Source organism: Tenrec ecaudatus, chromosome 17, assembly GCF_050624435.1.
Source record: "Tenrec ecaudatus isolate mTenEca1 chromosome 17, mTenEca1.hap1, whole genome shotgun sequence".
Taxonomy (NCBI): Eukaryota; Metazoa; Chordata; class Mammalia; order Afrosoricida; family Tenrecidae; genus Tenrec; species Tenrec ecaudatus.
Window position 1 is genome coordinate 53,169,591 of NC_134546.1, and position 27,202 is coordinate 53,196,792.

Consider the following 27,202-nt stretch of genomic DNA (forward strand, 5'->3'; position numbering starts at 1 on the left):
CTACAAGTCGACTCAATGCTCAGTGGGTCTAGTTTTATTTTTTTATTTCTAAACACATTCATTTTTTAGGTCTTTCAGTTCAATCACTGTTCCATCCCCAATGTCTACACCTGTTTTCCAGTTTAGTTGGAAAATGTGTAAACCATTCAGAGTATGCCCTTAGCTTCATCTTCCCCAAGCACAATGTCAAACAAACCTGCCACTTACTCTTGGTCGCCTCCTATTTCAGTGGAGAAAGTACCTCCCAGTCCTTCCACTTGAACTTTGAACCTTCTCTTCTCTAATTTTCTCAGGAATCCCATGTCATAAAAATTATCTTGAACTCTCATCAATTATGAACAGAGAGACAAAAATAAGCCTAACAACAACAAATTTCTTATTGGAAATTAATCAAGGGAGAAAATCATGCATCTTCTTTAAAGTACTAAAAGAAAAAAGTCAAGTTCAATCTACACCTAGTTAAAAATATCTTTCAAAAATAAAATCAAATAAAGATATTTTAACAGGGAAAATTATAGCCAACAAACCAATACAAGAACTGTTCAATAATGTCCCTTAAGAAATAGAGGAAAGAACCAGGAGGCAAAGGACATTTCTAGAGGTCAAAATACAGGCACGTACATATGTAAATATATATATATAGTAAGAAGAGAATAGAACTATATGTTAAGAATTACGGTTGCAGATGGGCATTGGGCCTCTACTCAAGTACTCCCTCAACACAAGAACACTTCATTCTAGCAATCTGACATTCTGTGATGCTCACCTACCTGACAGGATCACTGAAGATAAAATGGGTACATAAGTAAATGTGGTCAAGAAAGCTGAAGGTGCCCGGATATCAAAAGATATAGCATCTGGGTCTTAAAGGCTTGAAGATAAACAAGTGGCTACCACACTGAGAAGCAACAAAGCCCACATGGAATAAGCACACCAGTCAGTGAGATCATGAGGTGTCAAAAGGATCAGGTACAAGGCTTCTAAGACCCAGAACAAAATCATACCCAAGGTGAATTGGGAAGGGGGGGCATGGAGTGGTGACCCAATGCCCATCTTTAGACAATTGCACATCCCCCTACAGAAGGGTCACAGGGAAGAGATGACCCAGTCAGAGTGCAGTATAGCACCGATGAAACATACAACTTTCCTCTAGTTCTTTAATGCTTTCTCTCCCCCACAATCATGATCCAAATTCTACCTTACAAATTGGATTAGACCAGAACATGCGCACAGCTACAGATAAGAGCCTGCAACACAGGGAATCCAGGACAGATAACCCCGCCCCACACACATACCACCACCACCCCCTGGCCAACAATGAGAGTAGAAATGCCAGGAGGATTAGTGGATTAGTGGAGAGTAGGAGGAAAAAGGGGGAATCATCCCAAGGATCAACCTATAAGCCCCTCTCAGGGGGACGAACAATGGAAAAATGAGCGAGGAGCGACAGAGGAAGAAGCAAGATATGAAAATAATAATCTATAACTTATCAAGGGTTTGTGAGGGAGGTTGGGTACGGGAGGGAGGGGGAAGCAATGGGGAGCTGAAATCAAGGGCTCAAGCAGGAAGAGAATGCTTTGAAAATGATGATGGCAGCATATGTGCACATGTGCTTGACACACTGGATGAGTGTATAGATTGTGATAAGAGATGTAAGAGCCCCCAATAAAAGTATTTAATGATAATAACAATAATGTTTCTTAAGTAGAAATTAAGTACTATCACGTGTAAATCTGGAGCTATAAAAGGGAATGGAGAACAAAATGCTAAAACTATATGGGTAAATAGTCAAAATTTTATGTCATTATTTATATTTCCTTAAAAGACAACTGCTTAAATGAAATGGATGGTGGAGCTTATAACATATGTAAAAGCAAAATAAAGGCTGGAAGTAAATGCAACTATTCTACTATGAGATTTTTATACAATAAAGTGAACTAGTACAGTATGGTTTGAAGCTAGACGGCAATAAGTTAAAGATGTATATGAACACTTTTTTTTTCTTTTACTATGGAACATATTTATTTATGAAAATATATTATCACCATTAATGTTTAATGAATTATTAATAGTATTTTAAACTCATCTGAAAATGTTAATTCTGCTCCAATTTTTCACATGGTTAATATTGGTAGATAGAAAATGCATAAACAAAATCTAAAAAAAATTTTTTATGTTCTTTTTTTTTTTTTATTTTAACAATGTATTGGGGCTGATACAATTCTTTTCACAGTTCATACATATACATACATCAATTGTATAAAGCACATCTGTATGGTCTTTGCCCTAATCATTTTTTTCTCCTCTTTTCTTCTTTTACATTTTATTAGGGACTCATACAACTCTTATCACCATCCATACATGTACATACATCAATTGTATAAAGCACATCCATACATTCCCTGCCCCAATCATTCTCAAGGCATTTGCTCTCCACTTAAGCCCCTTGCATCAGGTCCTCTTTCCCCCCCCCCCTCCCCATTCCCCCCTCCCTCATATGCCCTTGGTAATTTATACCTCGTTATTTTGTCATATCTTGCTTTTAAGGAACTATTAAAATAAAAAAGATAATGAAGGTGAATAAAATGAAAAATATAGTTAATCCTAAAACAAAAAACAAAAATGAAGATCATATGGTAGCTAGATAACAAGTTTACCCCTTTTTTCCTTCACACATAACATTTGCCTTATTCTTTGGTTACCAATTTCTCCCTTTTCTTGGGGGGCATTTTGTAAACAATCTATGGTAATTTTTAAAAACTACTTTCACAACAATATATATTTAAAATGGCTTAGGAATACTTTTCAAAAAATTGAAATATCTCCTGGAGAAACGACAGTTGGCAAACAAATGTAGAAGGTGGATGTTACTGTATAATAGTATGTAAATCACTTGACTAATGTATCAAATATAACTGGTCTAAATATTTTCAATTGAACACCACAGAGAGCCAGGTTGTTAAAACAATGCATTCATGCACTGAGGGAAGGCTTGAGCTGAGGCCCAAAGTCCATCCACTTCCTCAATGTATTGCCATATAAATATCTGTACATATCTGTACCTCTATCTTTATGAATTAATATATTTGCATATGGTACACCTATGTTTATACCTCTATCCATTGCTTTGCTTCCTAGATCTTTCCTCTGACAAAATGGGTGTGTAAGTAAATGTGGTACAGAAAACTGATGGTGTCCAGCTATCAAAAGATATAATATCTGAGGTCTTAAAGGTGTGAAGCTAAACAAGCAGCCATCTAGCAGAGAAGCAACAAGCCTACATGGGAGAAGCACACCAGTCTGTGAGATCATGAGGTGTTGACAAAATCAGGTAACAGGCACCAGAAGACCCAAAACAAAAACAAAAAATTTTTTTGAGAATGAAAAGGGGGTGGAACAAGAGACCCCAAACCCATCTGTAGACAACAGAACTTCCCGGCACAGAGGGTCACAAGGAAAGGGTGAGTCAACCAGGGCACAGCACAGCACCAATGAAACACACAATATTCCTCTGGTTCGTTGAGGCTTCCTCCCCCCACCCCCCAACCCTACCCTCAACTATCATGACACAGTCCTGCCTTTCATTTATGGCTAGACCAGAGCATTTACACAGGTACAGATAAGAGCTCATGACACATAGAATTCAGGTCAAATAAACCCCTTAGGAACAGAATGGGAGTAGCGGTACCAGGAGGGTAGGGGGAAGAAGGTGGGGAGGAAGGAGGAACTGATTGCAATGATGGACGCATAACATCCCCCCACCCCAAGGGGGACAAGCAATAGAAACGTGGGTGAATGGAGACAGCAGTCAGTGTGAGATAGGAAAATAACATCGGGGGTCATCAGGGTTGGGTGGGGGGAAAGAGGAGCTCGAATACAAAATAAAAGTATAGAAAATGATAATGGTAACATATGTACAAATATGCTTGATACAATTGATATATGGAATGTTATAAGAGCTGTAATCACCCCCCAATAAGATGCTTAAAAATATATATGTTTTAACTGAAAGGCCAAAATGATCAGGAGGGGGGAGGAGCTGATACCAAGGGCTCAATAGAAAGTAAATGTTTAGAAAATGGCAATGGCAATATATGTACAAATATGCTTGATACAATTGATGTATGAAATGTTATAAGAGCTGTATGAGCCCCCAATAAAATATTTCAATAATAAAAAGAGAGAGAGAGAAAGACCCAATTATACTCTTTCTACAACAAACATTTTAGACCCATGATGGCAGAGCATTTGATTAAGGCAAACACTTATTTTTTTAAAACAAGAGAGGGGCAGCATGATTCACCCCAATGGAAAAGCCTCCTATAAAAACCTACTGCCGTTGACTCGTAGTGCCCCCACCCACGAGTTCCCGCGCTGTAATTCCTTTCTCTCACAGAGCGCCCATCCACCTCGGAGAGCAGCCCAACGCCTCCTTGACATAGTACTAGGAATCCTTAAAACCCAGAATGTAGACATGTCACCAGTACAACAACAGACGTGTAGGACAATGAGAAGAATTGAGAACCTACAAACGAATCTATGTACTTGTAGATGGTTGACCTCTGTGAATAGGCCAAACCCCATTAAATAGGGAAGGGGTCGTCTCTTTAACAAATAATGCTGACAAAATTGGCTATCTATGTGTAGAAAATGAAACAGGACCCATATATTTTTTAATTAAATAATATTTTATTGACATCTTACTCATTCCAATGTATCCCTTCCCTTCTCATAGAGGTCTGCTGTTAAATCCCATCGAATAGGACTACAGAATCATCAGTGCTATCAACTCCCTCCACCCCACTTTGCAAACCCTAACTCCTGTGCCTCTGAGGGGTCATCGATCTTGACTGCCAGGTACCGACCATCTTGAATGAACATTCGCAAATCTAACATGATTAATGAGGTGTATCACATAAGGGCTGTACTAGTCAGGGGAGGAAGTCTTAAAGAACTAGAGAGTAGTTATGTGGCTCGCCAGTGCCATTTAGCACCCTGGATTTATCATCCCTTCCACAAGGCCCGTCTGAGAGGGACCGTCCAATGTCTTGCTGGTGGACTTTGGATCTCCACGACATCACTCTCCTTCATAACAATTTGCTTGAGTGTATTTTTACCTTCCGATATCTATTCCCGTTGACAACACATGATCGCACAAGCTGGCGTGCTTCTTTCTTTCTTTTTTTTTCCCCCAGGGGAGAGCGTGAACACAGTCCCCAATGACCACAAATGATGCAGTCGAGTTTCCCACATTTGGGGACGTCGCAGGGGTCAGCACATCCCGAGTGTAATGGATAAGCCTCGCCCTGGGAAAACCACCTTCGTGCCCATGGTCTCTCCCCTGCCAGCTAAGTATTAGTGTGCTTCTTTCATGTGGGCTTTCTTGCTAGATGGCCACTTGTTAAGCTACAAGACTTTTAGACCCCAGCCACTATAGCTTTAGATAGCCAGGCACCATCAGTTTTCTTTACCACATTTACTTATGCACCCATTTTGCGTCAGGAAAGTGGGTATTATAAAATGCCATATTATTAGAACAAACCACTCATTCTTTTACTGAGGTAAGATTTAAGTAGAGGCCCAAAGTCCATTTGCTTCTTTGCTGCATTTACATATATACATATATGTGAATATACAAATAATCATATATATGTACATATATAGGTGGGATGTTCCCCCTCCAATTTAGTGATTACGTTTACCTGTCATTCACCTCTCAGTGATTCCTCTCAGAGACAATGTGCCTTTTCAAACACAACCAGAAAAGCGACCCCCTCCTCCTGGCCCATTCCAGAACACCTACTATTCCCCTGTGCCCGTCATTGTTGGCTCCCTGCTCATCTCCCCAACCCTCCTGTCCTCCCATGCCCCCTAAGAGCCATTGGTCTGGCTGCTGTCTTCATAAGATTGCCTGTCCTGCATTTCTGGTATAAACACCAAAACACAAAACTAAAACTACATAATAAAATAAAATATTAAAACACAAAACCAAAAAAACCGCACCAAACAACAGCATGCAGATAGCCACCAGGCTAACAGGGATCATGGCACAGAGCCGCATTTGAGTCCAAAAGGCAAGTTTCCAGTAAGTCCACGTTGCTATTCCCACAGTCTGGGATAGAGCAGTTTAATGCGCCTCCCCCATTTATGTCTTAGACTTTAGGTGTGGCCCCCTAGTGAGTAACCCCTAACTAGTTCAGGTGGGATGCCAAGTGCTGTCCCCAAGTCAGAAGTCTACAATCGGAATTCCCTGGGAACTTTGTGACTTTTCTCCCATTACTGGTCTATTGCACTCCCTTCTTGATTTGCCCCCATGTGGGCAGAGGACTCATATCTTACACCAAAATAAAAAAAAAAATTAACTCACCACACCGAGGCAAAACACTAAGGGCGTGCAACAGAAGAGCAAGGGGAACAGAGCAACGAAGTCTGCAGGAAATACCAAAAATAGACTTTGGGGCCAGGGCTTGGCACCCCATCAGACTCGACCAGAAAACATTCCTAAAGGTCAACAACAGTCCTTGAACTAACTACAGGCTTTTCTTTTGTCATTGTTGTGTTGTGTTTTTGTTTTGTTTCTTCTCATTGGCTTTTTGTTGTTATTTTGTTTTCTTCTGTTGCTTGGGTTGTTCCGTCTTGTTTTTGTGCATGTTATTATCTCTGAAGGTCTGTCTAAATAAGATAGACTGGATGAAAAATCTGGACGAGAAAATACGGGGACCGACAGTTCTGGGTGGACATAGGTGAAGGAGAGGTGGGGGAAAAGGAAGTGGTATTTACAAACCCAAGGACAAGAGAACAACAAGTGATCCAAATCGGTGGTGAGGAGGGTGAAGGAGGCCTGGTAGAGTGTGATCAAGAGTAATGTAACCGAGAGAAATTACTGTAACCCAAATGAAGACTGAACATGATAATGGGACAAGATGAAAGTACAAGGAAATAAGAGTAAAGAGCTAGGAGGCAAAGGGTATTTATAGAGGTCTAAATAAAGGCATGTACACATGTAAATATATTTATATATGAGGTACTCCCTCAATGCAAGAATACTTTGCTCTATTAAACTGGTATTCCATGATGCTCATCTTCCCAACACAATTGCTGAAGACAAAGCAGGTGCATAAGCAAATGTGGTGAAGAAAGCTGATGGTGCCCGGCTATCAAAAGATATAATATCTGGGGTCTTAAAGGCTTGAAGGTAAACAAGCAGCCATCTAGCTCAGAAGCAACAAAGCCCACATGGAAGAAGCACACCAGCCTGTGCAATCATGAGGTGTCAAAGGGATTGGGTATCAAGCATCATCAGAACAAAAAATCATATCATTGTGAATGACAGGGAGTGCAGAGTGCATACCCAAAGCCCATCTGTAATGCAATGGGACAACCCCTTAAGGAAGGATCGCAGGTAGGAGATGAGCCAGTCAGGCTGCAGAAATGGGAGGGGAGGAGACATGGAATGTGGTGAAACCCAGGGAGGAAGTGGGCGAAGGGCTGTTACATGGTGAGTTTCAGTCAATTAGATGAGACAAATTGTGCACGAATTGTGGAATGAAAAACCAATTTTCCTTGGAAACATTTTAATACAAAGACATGAAAAGATTAAAAGTAAAGGGACATAAAAGGTTAAAAGTGATAGCATTCTAACACTGTGGGGTGGGGGGTTAGAAAGCTGGCGGGACAAAGTAGATTTCAGAGCAAAGTTTCAACAGAAGAAAGTGATGGTACCTGGGTACTGCCACCAACTGCTCTGAAAAGGGCCACACTAGAAGATGCTGGATTGGGGAGCATAACAAGTAGAACTAACTCTCAAAAGGAGAGAGACTGGTGGGGCCTCCATCACTGTGGCCCTTCAGGTCTGGAACGGAACTCATCTCCGAGTTAGAACACGTCAGCAACCGATGAAGATCACGGGGCGGTCAGGGTTGCGAGGGTGCAGAAAGCAGGAGGAACGAAGTGGGAAACACAGCGAGGAAGTGGACAAAGTGGTGGTATGTTGCGGGGATGGAAATGGGAGCGCTGAATCGGAATGTGCATGAATCGCTGAATGCTAGCCGATCATCTCTCTGTAAACAGTCACCTAAATCACAGCTGAAGGTTGGTTTTTTAATTTTACAAAACATCATCTGAAAGGATATATCAGGCAACACTAACCAAAACCGAATACCCAATATTAGCACCAGACAAAAACGAGATCCGAGGAGGAGGGCACGGGATGAGAAAGAAGGGTATTTTATATTAAAAGAAGGCAATATTCACAAATTAGATGAAAACATGTATAAACATGATCATAAAACTTTGGAATAGATATGAAGCAAAATTTCATCTTTAAAATATAAAGAGACAAGTCTACACCGATAGCGCATTGGCAGTGCATCCACATTAAACAGGGTCTATTAAATACTAGCTGATGTGCTACCACCGCTCACCATGGATAGAACGGCTTTCACATCTAGTCTGCGCACAACAAGACCTGCTGCCGCCTCCTCAGCTTGGCCCAAGAGTGATAGCCCAAACCACCTCCTAAGGCTGACGTGGCTTCAACATTTGAGAAGACAGGCCAGAAGACTGTTTGTACAACAAATGTGCATAATATAAAATCTAACTAGGAATAAAGGAGAAAAAAAAAGTTTGCCAAACATGAAACCACCAAGGTTTCTGAGTTGTAGGTCTATGCTTTACATTGAAGTTTATAATAAAGGAAGTGTTTAAAAGATGTATCGAATGGAGCTTTATGAAGTTGTACTTTACCAATCTACTACACTGAAAGACCATAAGAATACCATCCTTCTTTCGGTTTCCAGCTTTGAATCATTATGAAGGAACAATAGCTCTAAAACTGAATTATGAGAAAAATAGCAAATGTGGAAAAGTTATCAACAGTAAAAGTACAGCTGTATTGGAAGAAGCATGACAAACACATAAGCAGAGTAATATTTTTTTTCACAATAAGACCTTTTATTTGTTAACATTAGTTTGAATTTTAAACAGATTCTTGAACTGGTGGCTCACAGCCATCAGCTCGTTCCACGTTTGCACCTGTCTCATCACCAGTAGTTTTTCCAGAACTGCCACCTTCACCATGAAGCTCCATGAGTTTTCCCAATTCAAACTTGGGCTTTTTCAGCATCTTTACTTTTCTGACAAACACATCATGGAGAGGATAAATAGACTGGCAAGCCTTTTCTATGCCTTTCCCAATGCTGTCTGGAATCAATTTATTGACCACTTCTTTCATTTGTCTGCACCTCTCAGGTCATGATTTCCATCATTTTCTTTCTGATTTGGCGGACCTGCTGGTGATAAGCATAGAGGTCTTCCGAATGTGATTATTGCGTTTTTTAGTAAAACCAACACAGAACAGACGACGTAGATACCCATCGGTAGTCTTGACCTCAACATGAGCTTCAATCATGGTCTGCCACTTCTTGACCATGGAGCACATCTTGTCCTGTGTCAGGTGCATGCCATGGAAGTTGGTCAGGCAGTTTTTGCCCTGAACATCCTCGGTAATTAACTTAAATTTCCTAAAGGCAACCTCGTCGTTCTGTAGATCAGCAGGCTCACTTCAAAAACTCGACCCTTGAGGCCATCAGATGCAATTGTGGTTCCTTGAGTCCTGGTGACTAGTGTTTTCCCAATATTTCTTATGTTGAACATAGTGGGTGCTTTCCCATCACACCAATCTTTCCTAGAAAATGGATCAACCACTTTCTTCTTAGCTCCTTTTTTGCCACCTTTGGTAAGGCGCTGTTCTTGCCAACCGCCATGGCGACGTGCAGAGAGCCAAAAGCAGCAGAGTAATATTTTTTAATTATTCTGTTTTTACCCAATTTAGCTGAGTTAGTTCTACAATTGGACAGCCCCTTACAGAAGGGTCATGGGGAAGAGATGAGCCAGTCAGGGTGCCGTGTAACAACGATGAAACATACAACTTTCCTCTAGTTCCTAAATGCTTCCTTCCCATCCCCCACTATCATGATCCCAATTCTACCTTACAAATCTGGCTAGACCAGAGGATGTACACTGGTACAGATAGCAACTGGAAACACAGGGAATCCAGGACAGATGATCCCTTCAGGACCAGTGGTGAGAGTGGCAATACCGGGAGTGTGGACGGAGGGTGGGGTGGAAAGGGGGAACCGATCACAGGGATCTACATATAACCTCCTCCCTAGGGGATGGACAACAGAAAAGGGGGTGAAGAGAGACGTCAGGTAGTGTAAGATATGACAAAATAATAATTTATAAATTATCAAGGGTTCATGAGGGAGGGGAAGCAGGGAGGGGGAAAATGAGGAGTTGATGCCAAGGGCTTAATTGGGGAGCAAATGTTTTGAGAATGATGAGGGCAATGAATGTACAAATGTGTTTTACACAATTGATGTATGCATCGATTGTGATAAGAGTTGTATGAGCTCCTAATAAAATTATTTTTTTAAAAGAAAGAAAATGACGATGGTAACAAATGTACAAATGTGCTGGACATGATGATTGCATGTATGGATTGTGCTAAGAGCTGTACGAGCCCCAATAGAATGACTGGGAAAAGTGAGTCCTACAACAAGTGCACGAAAAAGCCCTTGATAAATGAGCTCTAGATACGCAAAACAGATATACACAACAAGTCATTTCCTCTAGTATGAATAATCAAGCCTGGAAGACTCGAATTAGAGTTTCTACTCCAGAGTGTAGAAAACCCCACTGGACTTTTGGAAGGACACTTGGAAGGAAACGGTGTCTGGTCCTGCGTCGTCCTCACAACGGTCATTACGTTAGCCACTGTTGCAGCCACTGGGCCAGTCCGCCCATCGAGCAGCCTCCCTCGGGGGAGAGAGTAACATTTAGGAGTGCTTGCAGTCAATGGCATCTCCTTCCAGCAAAAACATGGGCGGGAAGTAAGAAAATGTGTGTCCCAAGGGAGTTAGGTGCATTACCTAACTGAGAGTGAGGCCAAATGTGCGACTCTGCTTCGTGTTCTTAAGCGGGTCTGTCTATAGTTGCCTGTGGGAGAACGTGGTAGTGAGACTATCAATGTGGCTATGCTGCATGTCCGGGAGAAGACCTGCGGTTTAGTTCTATCAGAATGCCTTTACTTTCTGTGTGGGGTGGATTCTGTAGAGCACGGCTCTCAACCCTCCTCAGGCCGCGGCCCTCTCAGACAGTTCCTCAGGTGGTGGTGACCCCCAACCAGAAAATTATTTCGTTGCTACTTCATCACTGTCATTTTGCTACTGTTCTGAATCAGGAGACCCCTGTGAAAGGATCTTTTGACTCCCAAAGGGGTCGCGACCCACAGGTTGAGAACTGCTGCTGTAAGGGGAGCAAGCAGGCCTGCCAGGGACCAGGATAAAAGATAAAGCAAAGACCCAGAGATATGTAGGTGGAGGACTGAGAGAAGGACAAGTCAGCAAATAGCTGATGCTCTGCTGGAATATGCACTATTTGGTAGAGAGAAGAGATGAAGAATTCATTGGCTAAGGGGAACATTGCATGAGCGGGCAAATAAAAACTCCAATTGAAAAGCAAAGCAAGCATGGACTAAGATCTCAATTTTTGTTGCTTACCACACAGATATCATTTTTAGGTGACAAGTAAGGAGATGGGGACCCAGTATTTTTATTTAAAAGAGGCCCATTATTAACTAAAGAATTTAGTTAATTAATAGGTCAAACTGAGGTTTAAAATAAATATATCACATTTGTCAAGTCAACATTTTTCAGGTGCACAACTGAGTAATGTCAACAACACTGATCATGTACAACCATCACCCATATTGCTGTCAAAAACATTGACTTCAAACATATTAGACCTAGTGTACTGGAAAGGGGGGAAGACAGACAATGCTTTACTGGAATTGACTTTGAGTGCTCATTTGTCTTGATTTTTTTTCTTCAAACAAGATGTTTTCCTATTGTGGAAATATTAAAAACAAAACAGAACCCAGCAAACTCACTGTCATTGAGTTGATTCAATAGGAGCGATAGCCTCACCTTTCTCAAGCAGAGCAGCTGGTGGGTTTGAACCACAGACCTCACAGTTAGCAGCCAATGCTTACCCCAGAGTGCCCAGGGCTTCTTGAAGAGAGTAGGTATTTCTGCTATTACAAATTAAGGTAAGCAATGTAAGGAAATACATAATTCTATGAGGAATTACCTACATTTTCTAAAATGTCATCATTCTGAGAGCCAGTTTTCCACTTCATCGTCAGTTATACCCTGACCTGGATAGGTCAGTTTGTAAACAATCTCATTAAATACTGTATTGTCTTTGCTAATTAAGAAATGCCATTTTTCCTTCAATCACCTAATTAGCTTAAATTTCTAGTAAGCAATACTAATTTGGGTTTTCTGAAACCAAACTTGGTAGTATATGCCCAATAAATTATAGTTAATTTAAGATTATTTGAGAAGGCATTTCTCATGAAAGCAAATAAAATTATTTTTTCTACATTTAAATATACAAGGTAGTAAATGTAACCTATATAATCTTATGCTTTGTAAAAGCAAGGAGTCTCATATAGATATACATGGATCTGAAAGTGAAAAAAAAATTGTTTTAATTCAATCTCCACAAAGGATTAAATGTACAACTTGTGCAAAAAACAAAAAATTTCCCATTGGTGATATTAATAATGTGAAAAGGGGGTTACAAAGAAATCATAATTTTAACTATGGCTAATATTTAGCTATTTCTTCAACAATGTATATAAAAATTAAAATATATTTAAAACTAGCACTAATTTCTGACCCTAAAAATCACATGCTTTTAATATGTGGTTACTAAGGTAATGAAAGAGAAAAGAAAAGTCAGCCATATAACAGTTATTTTTGTGAGGTCTCAAGCAATATTGGAAAATTTCACCACTCAAGTTATAATAAACACACTAAACAATAAAGCTTTCTTGCTGGGCAGTTACCTATTATGTTTAACAGGCTTAAAACAAAATGTGCCAAAGATCAAGAGTAAGTTATCTGAGATGTCAAGTGCAGAAGGTCAAAGGTACAATTTTATTAGGTCAGAGGTGGCATAAATAAAGTGTTATATGTCAAAGAAGAAGGGTCACATACAAGGGACATATAATATAAGGACATCACAGATGACAAGTAATAACTTTAAGTAGAATAAGTATGTTTACTACAGACACCTTCACTGATTAAAAATGAAACTTCTAAGTGAGTAAATATAAAATTGCCTTTCTATGTTGCATAACTCATATACTAGTTTGCACACTTGTTTTCAGGAAGAAGAGGCTATAACCAAGAATAACTACATGTGAGAGTGGAGTGGAAAAGGGGAACTGATGACAGGGATCTACATATAACCTCCTCCCTAGGGGAAGGACAACAGAAAAGTGGATGAAGGGAGACGTCCGAGAGTGTTAGATATGACAAAATAATAATCATTTATAAATTATAAAGGGTTCATGAGGGAGGGGGAACAGAGGGAGGAGGAAAAAGTGAGGAGCTGATGCCAGGGGCTTAGGTGGAGAGCAAATGTTTTGAGAATGATGAGGAAAATGAATGTACAAATGGGTTTTACACAATTGATGTATGTATGGATTGTGATGAGAGTTGTATGAGCCTCCAATAAAATGATTGAAAAAAAGGAAAACTACATGCATTAAGTAAGAACTTAGAGAATATTCAATCCCTTTACACTGAAACAGTACACTAAATGAACACATCAATCAAACCCCAAACCATAACAGCTAAACATCACATCCCCATGATAGCTACAAAAGGTAGATGATTTATAACCCAGGAGGCTATATAATCTTCTTCTAAATTACATCAGTTTAATATATTTTCCTTACTTTTATCATTAAAATAAAACATGTAAAATTCCTATTTCAGTTTACAGAAGAGTAATGCTCCAGAAATACCCTGATTTTTAAATTAAACATGTTTAGCTCTTTTATCAAGGGAATTCTTTTTATTATTATTTTTTAATTTTAAAGATAATTTTATTGGAGGCTCTTACAGCTCTTAAAACAATCCATACATACATCAATTGTATCGATCATATTTGTACATATGTTGCCATCATTATTTTCTAGACATTTTCTTTCTATTGAGCCCTTAGTATCAGCTCCTCTTTTTCCCTCCCTCCCCCTCCCCTCTTCATGACCCCTTGATAAATTATGAATTATTATTATTTCCCATATCTTACACTGACCACTATCTTCCTTCCCTGGCGGTTTCTTCCTGCTCCTCTCCTCACCTTCCCCTTACCCTCCTGGTATCACTACTCCCATTTTTGTTCCTGAGGGTTTATCTGACCTGGATTCTGCGTGCCATGAGCTCTTATCTGTACCTGTGTACATGCTCCGGCCTAACCCACAGTGAAAGACAGGGCTGGGGTCATGATAGTGGGGGGTGAGGAAGCCTCGAGGAACCAGAGGAAAACTGAGTTATGAAGGTGCCCTACTTCACCCTGGTTGACTCATCCCTTGCCTGTGCCTCTTCTATGAGGAAAAGTCCCATTGTCTACAGATGGGTGTTGGGTCTCTGCTATCAAGGGAATTCTGCCTAAATATTTTTTGTAAATGGAAGTATTTCGATGATGGTATTAATAATTATTCTAATTAATTGAGACAAGTTAGTAGTTTCTTAAGGAAAAGTATGTGACTATAGGTCTAGATAGCAAAACGAGAAGGATAGTTACAGTAATTAAAGAAACATGCATACCACTTTCTCTTACACTTTGAGTAAAGGCGGGGAAACTGAGGCAAATTTCACCACAACCCACTGCTCCAGGGTCAATTTCGACTCCGAGCTGTCTCACAGGACAGAGCCGAAGTGCCCCTTGGGTTTCCAAGGCAGTAAATCTTTGCGGGAGCAGAAAACTTCATCTTTTTCCCAAGGAGTCAGACTGCTGACCCACAGCTAGCAGCCCACCGTGCACGCCATGACGCCCCGTACAGGTAGTCTGAGTCCCACTTGCACTTCAGTTTTGATTATCTGGTACTTAGCGAAATCTAGAAGCCCATTTCAATACCATCAAGGCTTTTGCCACAACCTTTCAATTCAACAGAACTCACTGAGTTAATATAATAACCTTCCTGTGAACCAGACTGTCGAGCAATGGAGGAACAGAAGCTGCACACTGAGACTTCTGGTTACAGCCGCAGTGAGCTGATCCTCCAACTCTGGAAGCTGCTTGAGAAACATGAAAGTACCAGATTGCCTTGGAGAACAACTAAGCCTCTATGGTCCCTAAACAGGGGGAAGCACCCAGGGGAGCTCCACATTCACTTCGGCTTAGGCCGATTTAGGGCGTGCAAGTCAGAGAGTGGCGATCTTCCAGGACTGACCAGACAGACAGGAAGTTTAGAACTGTCGCTGTGACTGTCAAACACTGACTGACAAAAACTGTCAAAGGAAGAAGCCGCAGAGGTGAACCACAACAATGGCTGCAATCTCCCTTCCCAAGTGTCAGAGCCAAAGACCGGGGGAAACTACGTAAGACTTCCGAACCAACCACATAGTCGTGCGTGTCATACACTGCATGTGTCCCCTGCAAATACGTGAGATCCTAACCCTTAGACCTGTGGATGCAAGCGTATCCCATGTAATAAAATAACCACCTGCCGTGCATTCTGATATCATGCATGATATAATCAATCGGTTAGGGTGATACCAATGTAAGTAAGGTGGATACTAAGCCTAATCACTTCTGAATTATATAAGAGCAGCGTAAACCCAGACACATGCACACGGGAAGACCAATGCCATATGAGGACCCGCTATAGGACAGGGAAGCAAACAAAGAACACACAGGACTACCTGCATCAGTGGCGCTCAACCTTCCTCATGCCACCACCCTTTAACACAGTTCCTCATGTGGTGGTGACCCCCCAACCATTCGTTGCTACTTCATTACTGTCGTTTTGTTACTGTTATGAATGGTGTGACCCCTGTGAAAGGGTCGTTCGACACCCCCCCACGGGGTCGCGACCCACAGGTAGAGAACCACTGACCTCCATGGAAGGCATTAACACAGCTGAGACTGTGAACTTGCAGCTGATTTGAACTTTCCAAGCTGGTGCCTTCAGCACATGCCCCACCACACACGGGGCTCCTCTGCTAGCACGGAACCCAAGCCCAGCAAACAGCAGAAGTAAAGCTCACCACTTCTTCATCTGAAAGCTCTCGCCCTTGGATACTGCTGTTCTCTCTCACAGCTTGCTGGTGCTTTTTCCCTTTAATGTGGCTAAAAAGATACACCTCTGACGAGATCTAAAAGCACAGAGTTGTTTACATTAGCATTAAAAACAGAACCATCAGGTCACAACTAATGAGAACAAAGACACTTTGTGAAAAACATAAATTATGTCATCAAAAACTTGTATAAGATTGTCAAATGGAAATCTAATTTGCCATATAAACTTTCACCAAAAGCACAGAATCTTATTTATTTAAAAATGCTAAGCAAAACAATGTAATTACCTTAAAATTATACCGAATTTTAAACATTACATTTTATTCCAGTATACTGTATCCAAGTAGAGAACACTTCAGCATTTAAACATGACTTAGAAGGATTTTGTTTAAAACACAACGTTGAGAAGCCTCGTAAAGACATGGTCTAAGTGGTATGCCACACTCGTCCTCCTTAGCAGGAAACCACTGCCACTGTGCAGAAGACAGTGCAGTACTAGGAAATCACTGCCACTGTGCAGAAGACAGTGCAGTACTAGGAAATCACTGCCACTGTGCAGAAGACAGTGCAGTACTAGGAAACCACTCCCACTGTGCAGAAGACAGTGCAGTGCTAGGAAATCACTCCCACTGTGCAGAAGACAGTGCAGTACTAGGAAATCACTCCCACTGTGCAGAAGACAGTGCAGTGCTAGGAAATCACTCCCACTGTGCAGAAGACAGTGCAGTACTAGGAAATCACTCCCACTGTGCAGAAGACAGTGCAGTGCTGAAAATGTTTGCTTTGCTTTGGTGTCCCATAACCAAAAGGCGCTGGCTTCAACTAGCATCCATTTGAAGTAGCAACTGTATGCTTGGACACGGAACTACTATTCCTAGATGCTGATGCATTTTAAATGGGCTCTGAGTAGGTTTAAAACAGTTCATGGAAAAAAAAAAACAGTTCATGGAAAATTTCCATTTTCTTCTAATTCCATTTCTCCACAAACTTTTGAAGCCCCCTCACATTCCCCAAGGTCCTCAGGAGATGCCTTAGGATAGGTTTAATAAAAACTACAGGGATCTAGTTCTGTGATTTCGTCAGTCTTAGCAATCAAAGCTAACATGTCATCACAGTGTTGGGCATGCCAACCTACCAGGACATTGCATAGAGAACACTGCTTCTTTCTTTCATAGGGGGTCAGCTTAGGGGCATCATCCGTATTTGCGTGTCGCCCACTGCTTAGTTCAGCAGCTTTCTCCTTCCTCTGCTCAATCTGTTCCATGTGTCTTCGAATGCTTTCATCATGCTGTGGAGAGAGTCAAAGGACAGGAGTATAAAACAGGATTCAAATTAGACTGAAAGAGGGGTGGGGGAATTCTATTTCTAGTAAGCTTTCCAAAATAATAGGAGACGGTCTTATTACAGTGTGAATTTGCACATTGTGGACAGGAATGTATGTAAAACCCATTAATAGCTCCCACAAGCACGGTAATGTTTTCTAAAGTATGCTCCATGGAACGACTCCATGGGACATTAATATTAATAGGCCTTTTGTGGAAGACGTTTTCCATGGTAAAATAAATTCAGAAAACACTAACTTAAAGGTAAATACATTGTTAACATAGAGCCTCACAGAACCTCTGCTATGTCTCTGTGCACTGTAATTCAATAAAACTAACTTACAGCAAGTAGCATTTGATAAACATATTGGATTCCAATGCACATTTCTTGGAACATAACATGGGAAATGCCAAGTCGTAAGAAAGGCTCAAGCAAGATTATCTACGTGGCAGAAAAGGCCCATGGCAGAGACCTGTCTCCATCCCCACCCCCATTTCTCACTCACTCACTGCCATCAAGTCGAATCTTACCGACAGCAACCCTACAGGACAGGGGAGAACTACCCCTGTGGGCTTCTGAGGCTGTAACTCTTTATGAGAGTAGAAAGCCTCATCTTTTTCTCACAGAGCAGCTGGTGACTTCAAACTGCTAACCTTGAATTTGGCAGCTCAACACGTAAACACGACACCACCAGGGTTCAACCCCATTTGTAGTCATCGCCAATAATACTCTGATAAAAGTAAAATGCTCTTTCACACTTTCCCCCACATTCAGCCTATAACATATGATTGGATTTCCATCTGCCTCACCTATCCATTCCCTTGGTTAACTTTTAACTCCTTCTTTCCAGGTTCACCTTAGGAACTATTCACTAAAATCCTCTGATTTCTAACACACATTATGTTAAACTGCTCTTCCTCTGAACCCCCACAGCATTGAAATCGATGACATGTCATAATGAATAGCTTTACATTTTCTTTTTAGATGATTAAAATCTATGACTGCCAGAAGTCTAACAGTTGTGCCTTCAAGTTATTAATGAACTGGTTAGTAAAAAAAGAGGAAATGTTAAACATCCTTTGATTGTTTTTCCTCAATGGTTTCATCTTACTCAAATCAATAAATTTGGTTTTAGGATAGTTGGGTTAGAAACAGTCAAGGTCAAATCATAAGCGTCACATTGAACCACAATTCAAAATACAAATAAATTCCATTTGTAATTTTATAGAAAAAATTTTAATATCATGATAAGCATCATATTGAACCACAATTCTAAATACAAATGAATTCCATTTTTCATTTTATAGATAAACTTTTAATATCCTGATTCAAGTTCCAAAATGCCAAATAAGAACATGTAACACACCTACCTTGAGTTGAATTTTTTTTTGAAGTTCTTCCATCGCTTCCTGTTGAGCAGCTGTAAGCGCTGCCAATCGCTCTTCCCTGTCCCTGGAAGAAGACAGTGGAACTTACACACCCAACTGCTGGTAACAAATATAGAGCACTAATTTTAAAACAGGCTTTGGAACTCAGGCATGAGTTTAAATATTAGCTTTAAATATGGCATGTTGAACATACACATTCATCTCTGCTCCCTTCCCAAAACCCACTGTGTCCGCAAGCAAGGACGAGACTAGGCATGAACTCACAAGCACAGAGAGGACAGAGAGAGAACACTCACTAACTTTGGGAGTGAATGGTTCAGAAACTGAAAAGCAGACCTGAGGAGGCCCCCGAGAGAGACTAACAAGTGGAACCCCCCACACATGTCAGCCACTGAAGAAACTCGGCACTTATGAACGTCAGGATAAAGCTTGGGGATGGCAATGGGCAGACAAGTCAATGTCCTAAAATAACAGTACGTCCCCCTTCCTCCGCTCAGGCAGGATGCTAGAGATTGCTCCTGCGAGAGGTTGGACAAACTGACTAAATTCAAAGGCACCAGGCAAGCTGAGGGTGGAGGCGGGACACTCCAGAGAAAACAGAGAACTGCGATCATTAAAGTCCAGTGTGCCGACAGGGGAAGAGAATAGGTGTCCTTTCCCTTTTCAACCCATCCAGCAATCCACCACTCCCCTCTTGCAAGAACCACAACGGTAGCTACGTTTTCTGGCACACCAGACAAACCCCTCCTACATTTGTTTCAGCTCTGCACACACACTTCATTTACATGGGCATGCTCTATGAGAAAACACATTTTGAATATGGTGTTATAAATCTTGGAAATAAATTTCTTTGTGCATTTCTACATTTGTTCCTTTTTTCCATGTAAAAAATTTTAAATTTGTTTGCATGTCTGACAGGAACGGCTTCATTTTTTGGCCTGATTTCAATACTTCTTCTGTGAAAAATGCTCCCAGGACCACCGTCAAGACAACCAGTGGGGTACCTTGCTCTTTCCCGCGCTGCGTCCTCCCGTGCTTTCTCCTTTTCCTGCCGCTGCTGCTCAATCCGGGCTTCTTGCTCTTTCCTTTTCATCAGTAATTCTTCAACACGGGCCTGCCGTTCTGCCTCCAAAGCTCTCTTCCGCTCCTGAGGGCAAACGTTTGTACAAGCCAGTAAAATTAGGTCTAGGATGAAAACTATGCAAAACCAACATGCCTCTGGCACACAGTTTACCTATGCCAGTCACGCTGATCCCTGAAAAGCAACACATCACTTATAAGTCACCCTTATTTCAGGAAATAGTCACGCTTCCAAGAAAAAGACAAGGATAGCACTGAGAGGAAGCCTCAAATTAAAAATTCAAACATCAAATCATTTTAATTTTTGTGGGCAAAAAAGAACAGAGAACATTAACTTAGAAGGGATTAAAAAAACATTTTAAGACCTGCATCTCCTTGGAAAGGAGAAGCGGTACTTCCTTTACTATGAGCACTCTGCATTTTACACTTGAGTCAGCTTGGCGCTCAGATGAAAATAAGACTCTAATCAACTAGAGATCAAGAAGGAAGATGGCAATGCCCACTAATGCCAACAAATAGCAAAACATCATGTAGAAAATACATTGCTATTTTAAATTCCTCACACCACCCACAACATGAAGGAGCAACATGCGATCTTCCCTCGAACTCTGTATCTCACCTCCTTCTGCAGGGAACACGCTCCATAGAGCACTTCTGACTCGTTGCCGTTTACAAACAGTTATTTATAGCCTCCATGAAGCCCTATCTGACTTCCCCATGCCTTCCCTGCTCCTAATTTGAGTAAGAAGTTTTCTCCTTGTGCTACAGTGAAGGTCTCTGTCATTATGAATGCCTTATCATTATGGGTTAATTTTTTTATGCCTCCCTCATTGAGAACAAGGATGTGTGTGAGTGTGTGTGTGTAAGTGCTTATATCTATCTATATATAGTTTTAACATGCCCTTGTCTATGGCTTATAACACTAATTCACTAAATGATCACTGAATCATTTGAGTGAACAAATATTAATCACAATTAAATATATTTGCATTTATATTTGGATATTAAAAATGTTTTTCTCTACATCAAAAATGTCAGATCCAAAAAGGGCCAATGGAAAAGGTTGTCTACTGATGGAGAAGATACTTCAAATAGATTACACACAGCAGCACAGTTTATGACTTCTCTATTCCCCATGCTGAAAATGGAAGTCTACTTGGGGTTCATCGGGACAGTAAGAGGGAAGCGACTATCTGATGACACTGCCCAATAAATAGCAGGTGGCCCTTATCAGAAGCATAAAGATTTCCCAGTTCGTTAAGGCCATGGACAACTCCGTTTTAGAACAATCCTTTATTATTGGAAAAAGGATACTATCAATCCTCTGCCAATTAAAGAAGATTTCAGTGCAGGGTAGTTTAGTTCTTCATGTGCTTGAAGCTGGAGAGCAGGGTTCTATAACCACAGTTTTGAGATATGAGCACTGAAGACCTTATTTGAAGGAAGCATATTTCCTTTGGCAATAAGACAGCACGTTTCCAAACAGGGATGGACATGGACACACACACACACACACACACACACACACAGAACCAAGCACCCCTAAGACCAGATATCAGGTTTTATTCCTTTTGAGAGCCACAGCACCTACCCTGAGAGCCCAGGATCCAGCAGGTACTCACTACATGCTTACAGAGTGAAATTATACCTGCACAGCTTCATCACGGGCTTGCTTTTCTTCCTGTCTCCTTTGACGCTCCTCCTGTAGCTCGTTAAGCCTCTGCTCGTACTCCTTCAATTTTGATAAAACATCGTGACGCTTATTTTGGGCCTCAAGTGTATTGATAAAGGCAATTTCATTTACCTTTAATAAAAGCAAAACAAGTAAGTTTCAAGTCAAGTTAAGGACAATGCACAAAGGACTTTAACAATAATTTGTAGAATAATAAGAGCCAGTGGTAAAGCACATTATAAAAAGTGAATGAGATGTGAGTCTTTTAATATTTATCTCAAAATAATAATCCAGTGTACATAATAAATCTGTAGGCTTTAGTAAAAACTGCCTACTTCTGCCATTTAAAATGTATTTTGGCACATTTCTTAAGCAAAAAACAAACAAACAAACAAACTCACTGCCACTGAGTCAAATCCAACTCACAGCAAACCCTATAGGTCAAGGCAGATTGGCTCCTGTGGGTTTCCAAGGCTGTAAGTCTTTGTGGGAGTAGAAAGCCTTGTCTTTCTCCTGTGAGGCAGCTGGTGGTTTGATAACCACGATGCTGCTGCTGGTATAAACTTCTTAGACATAACCAAACACCTTCATGGATGGATTCATAGGGTCTAGGTCTCAGAACCATGGTCCTGAGCTACATCTAGGTCAAATTGGCATAGCACGTTGCCCACAAAAACAATGTTCTGAAAACAACACGGTCTTAAAAACAGGGTCAGGAGAAGCTGTACAGGTTGTAATTGTTGGTCTCTCTCTGTCTGGAGGGAAGAACAGTGAAGAAAATCAAAGATGCATGGACGCAACTAGTCATGGAGCATGAATTTCCACAACCCGTGAGACTAGAAGAATGTCCAGTTACCTACCAACTGTTGACCGGGGGTGGGGGGACACCAATTAGAGGGCCCTTAATAAAGTAAGAGGAAAATTTGGAACAAAAATCAAAATCATAAAAAAGACCAGGCTCACTGGTCAGAGAGAGACTGGTGCCATCCTTCAAGTTTGGAAATGATCTCATCCATCATGACTCAGCTCTCAGCCAGATAACGGACAGGTCTGTAAGGAGACCAATAATATGGGGGGACTATGCATGCCTTAGAATAATCAACCATTGCAGATAAAAAAATCAAAGGCAGAATTTACTCCAGGATTCAAAATTCAAGGGAAAGGAGGAGGAATACAGACAGGAAATCCAGGGGAAAGTGCTACTACATTCAGGGGGGTGCAATGAATGAGATGAAACAGAAAATTACATAATTTGAATGAAAAATCTGCTCTGTAAACTTTCAATGCATTTTTAAACTGTGCTAGTGCACATGCACTGCTAAAAAGAAGAGGCTTCCAACGGGCGCTCTGGTGGTGTGGGTTACCTGGTGAGCTGCAGCCGCTCACACCCACCAGGCTCCCAGAGCAAGAGCGATGAGATCGCCTGTTTCCAGAGGGGTCTAGAGGGCCAGAAACCCACAGGACAGCTCTCCTCTTTCTGTAGTGTCACCATGAGTCAGAGTCTACTTGATGGCAGTGGGGGCGACCATCCTAACATGTTCACTTGATATCATAATTTGCATCTATTAAAAATCATACTAATGCTTAAATAGATATGTAGATTTTAATTCTAACCAGTCTGAAAGAAAAAAAACTTTAAACAAAACAAGAAATCACTTTCCTCCAACATAGATTGAATAAGTAACAAACTGTAGTCAAAGTAGAAGACTAATAGGGATGTTCAAGGACAACTTAGCCACATTATATCAGGACAAATACATTAAGCATAAGCAAGATGAAAGAAAAGGAATGACATTTTTAAAAGGAATATATTAAACAAAATGGAAAAAATCAGAAAGAAAAAAAAAGAATGTGCGAAGCCATATAAAAGTCTCAATCTGGAAACACACACACACACAGAAAACTCCCCAGGCAAATGTTTTAATAAAAAAGAAATGAATAAGAATCTAATTGTAAAGATGCAAAGAAAAGATGTTCCAACTAAGGCTTCCCACCAGCTCTTCCCAGTTGAGTCGTAGCAGATAAAGCAAAACTGAATGGACTAGACTTTCTAAGCTGCGGGTGACCTGGAACTATAACCAAACTAGGAAACATTGCAGGGCAGGGCCCTACAAGAAACTTCATTTTCCTCTTAGAAAACAAAGGCAACATGCACATTGCATAGCAACCAAATAATCTGACACTCAGAACAACGTTGCTTCGCCAAAAGACGGCAGCCAGCTGAGCGGCTTTGAATGTGTGACTCTCCACAGTGCTGGGAAGAATCTCATCTCAGCATCAGATTCCTGAAGGGTTCACTGCGGCTCTTCCAAGTCTACAATTCCAGGGCTTCGACCCCTAATTTGTTTTCCCATTTTGGTTGTCATCCCACTTCATCCTAGCCAGTGTCACTCTGTCAGTCATGACCAAACCAGTTTGAACTGGCTCAAAGCCCTTGCTAAAATACAACACTGTGATAAAACAAATGGAGATTAGAGAGCGAAGGGAACAAATAAAAGACAAACGTTTAACACTGACAGAGAATTAATTAAATGGGAGAATGGAAATGGAATGAGGATGGGAAAAAATCAGATCACTATTAGAAAAATGGTTTGTGATAAATCCAAGCTGAAGTAGATTTCTTTCTAAGTGCTTCACTAATAAGCTTTGAATATGGAAAACCAATCAAGATATGCTAATAAAAGGATAAATATAAATAAAAGGATAAATGAAGTTCAGAAAGAGCGCAAACTATTCTAACACATGTCTAACATATAACACAGAAACATTCTTATTAAATGATAAAACATTAAAAAAGTACAACGAAGTCTCTAAGTTTTCAATCAATAAATGCAAGCTGCCAGAAGACAGACTGCTCCACAGCAGTAGTTCATGCCAGGAGAAAAAGGGACTGACGCTTGAAAATGTCACGAAGGAAAGATACTGTGGATCATGGACCTGACAGCCAAGCTGTCATTCAAGTCTAAAGGCCACAAGCCTAACGTAAACAAGAATTCAAGGAATACAACACATGTGAGCTCTTCCTGGAAAAAAAAAATTCCTTGTTAAACTGGTGTAGTGGTTATAGGTTCAGCTTCGATCCAAGTGGTCAGCAGTTTGAAACCACCAGCAGCTCCTTGGAGAAAGACTGGGCTTTCGACTCGTGCAAAGTTACGTCTGGAAACCCATAGGGGTCGCTACAAGTCAGCACTGACTCAATGGCTGTGAGTTTGGTTTTGGTTTATCATAAGTGGAGAATTAGTAACCACCGAGTCCAGTTATACAGAAAGTAAAACCTAACTGAAGGATTGTTACATACTCAAACTTACTGTCACTCAGCGGATGCTGACTCATAGCAAGCCTATAGGACAGGGAGAATTGCCCCTGTGGCTTTCCTAGACTAAGTCTTTATGGGAGTAGAAAGCCTTGTCTTCCTCCCATGAGGTGGTTGGTGGTTTCAAACTGTTCACGTTGTGGGTAGCAGCCCAAGGCACACATAGCAGAATATGAATGTTACAAATTTCCCCAATGTAAAAATAACAAAGTATTTTAAATCATTGGGGGGAGATTTGGATGCTGAGAAAAAATGTGGGTGCTAATTTCCTCATCTCTAGCAGGGAGTCCCCCAAACATATCAAAATCTGAAATGGAGTTTAGTTAAGTAATTAACAAATTAAGATTCCAAACTCAATATATTTCATACATATTTATGACTACAGAAGAATTTTATAGAAAATTCTTCTTGTGATAAAGCAATTTTTAAAATCATTTTATCAGCAGCTCATACAACTCTTATCACAATCCATATGCACATCAACTGTGTAAAGCACATCTGTACAGTCATTGCTCTCATCATTCTGAAAACATTTGCTCTCCACTTAAGCCCCTGGCATCAGGTCCTCAATTTTCCCCTCCCTCCCCACTCCCCCCTCCCTCATGAGCCCTTGATAATTTAAAAATTATTATTTTATCATATCTTGCCCTGACCGACATCTCCCTTCACCCACTTTTCTGTTGTCCGGCCCCCAGGGAGGAGGTCACATGTAGATCCTTGTAATCTGTTCTCTCTTCCAACCCACTCTCCCTCTACCCTCCCAGTATCTCCACTCACACCACTGGTCCTGAAGGGCTCATCCGCCCTGGATTCCTTGTGTTTCTGGTTCCTATCTGTACCAGTGTACATCCTCTGGTCTAGCCAGACTTGCAAGGGAGAATTCAGATCATGATAATGGTGGTGGGGGGAGAGGGGGAGGAAGCATTTAGGAACTAGAGGAAAGTTGTACGTTTCATTGTTGTTACATCGCACCTTGACTGGCTCGTCTCCTCCCCTAGACCCCCCCTCTGCAAGGGGATCTCCAATAGCCAACAAATGAGCTTTGGGTCTCCACTCTGCACTTCCCCCTTCATTCACTATGGTAAGATTTTTTTTTGTTCTGATGATGCCTTATACCTGATCCCTTTGAAACCTCGTGATCGCACAGGCCGGGGTGCTTCTTCCATGTGGGTTTTGTTGCTTCTGAGCTAGATGGCCACTTGTTTACCTTAAGCCTTTAAGACCCCAGATGCTATACCTTTTGATAGCTGGGCACCATCAGCTTTCTTCGCTACATTTGCTTGTGCACCCATTTGTCCTCAGCGATCGTATCATGGAGGTGTGCACCCAACGATATGATTTTTTTGTTTTTTGATGCCTGATATCTTTTGACAGCCGGGCACCATCAGATAAAGCAACATTTATTATAAATTCAACAATTCCCTCAATTTTACTTTAGTTTCTTTTCTTTATCTTAAAGTTCAATTATAATTGAGATTAAGATTTTTTACTAAACATTTTTACTAAGACATACTTCTATTTTGTAAAGTTCTCTAGTTATATAATCTGAACATAGCTCTGCTAGTTTATTTTACCTAGTGTTAATGATCTTTTAAAATGAGAATGAATCATTTTTACAATAATTTTCTATTATTCTCAATATAAAGCTATATTAAAGAGAGAGAGTGTAATGCCTTTACATTAAGTTTTGAGGATAAAGATGATTCTCAAAGTTTCTAAGCTGTGAAGTAGTACAACAATGCACTTTAGAAAGATTCATCAGTGGGCAACCAGGGCTAAGTACACAGATGCCAGCTCTGATGATCAGGAGGGACCCTGCCAATAGCTGCCATGAAAATGAAAACACATGGAGACCACAGAGTTATAGAAGCTACATCTGAATGTATACACAAGCCCTGGAAGAAGAAGTGAGCAAACACCATCATTATCACTGTGTCTTGTAACTAAGGTCCACTGTCAGGGAGCTGATTGCAACACAGAGCAATCCTGGAAAGGGCTTCAATCCTTATGAGTGCAAACAGCCTCTTGTCTGAACCACCGACCTTGTAGTTTGTAGCCCAATGCCTAACTTGTACATAAAGTGGTCAAAAAATAGATACAAGCAATGAATTAAAGCAAATGATCTCAAGTTTATAAATCCTAAGCTAATGTGAAACTAATGATACTAATCTCCAAAATATGAAATTCTAGAATAGATATGGCTTGGGATAAGAGGGGGTGGCAACTGAGTACATATGGGAGAATGATGTCCTAGGGGATTGAGGAAGG

At 40.8% G+C, this 27,202-nt stretch overlaps 1 protein-coding gene and 1 non-coding gene across 5 annotated transcripts in view; both read right to left on the bottom strand.

The window, feature by feature from the left end:
• SCAPER (S-phase cyclin A associated protein in the ER) overlaps positions 1–27,202 on the bottom strand; it is a 414,928-nt gene that overhangs the window by 262,923 nt on the left and 124,803 nt on the right. For all 4 annotated transcript variants that reach the window (XM_075535309.1, XM_075535310.1, XM_075535311.1 and 1 more), the window contains 5 exons: positions 21,598–21,753; positions 19,874–20,016; positions 18,852–18,933; positions 17,294–17,446; positions 16,128–16,235 (listed from right to left, as the gene is read on the bottom strand). In XM_075535309.1, the coding sequence (XP_075391424.1) occupies positions 16,128–16,235; positions 17,294–17,446; positions 18,852–18,933; positions 19,874–20,016; positions 21,598–21,753 (642 nt within the window). The remainder of the gene's footprint in view (positions 1–16,127; positions 16,236–17,293; positions 17,447–18,851; positions 18,934–19,873; positions 20,017–21,597; positions 21,754–27,202) is intronic.
• Positions 5,193–5,356, bottom strand: LOC142431261 (U1 spliceosomal RNA). Its single transcript, XR_012780793.1, has one exon. It is a non-coding gene; the product is annotated as a U1 spliceosomal RNA (small nuclear RNA).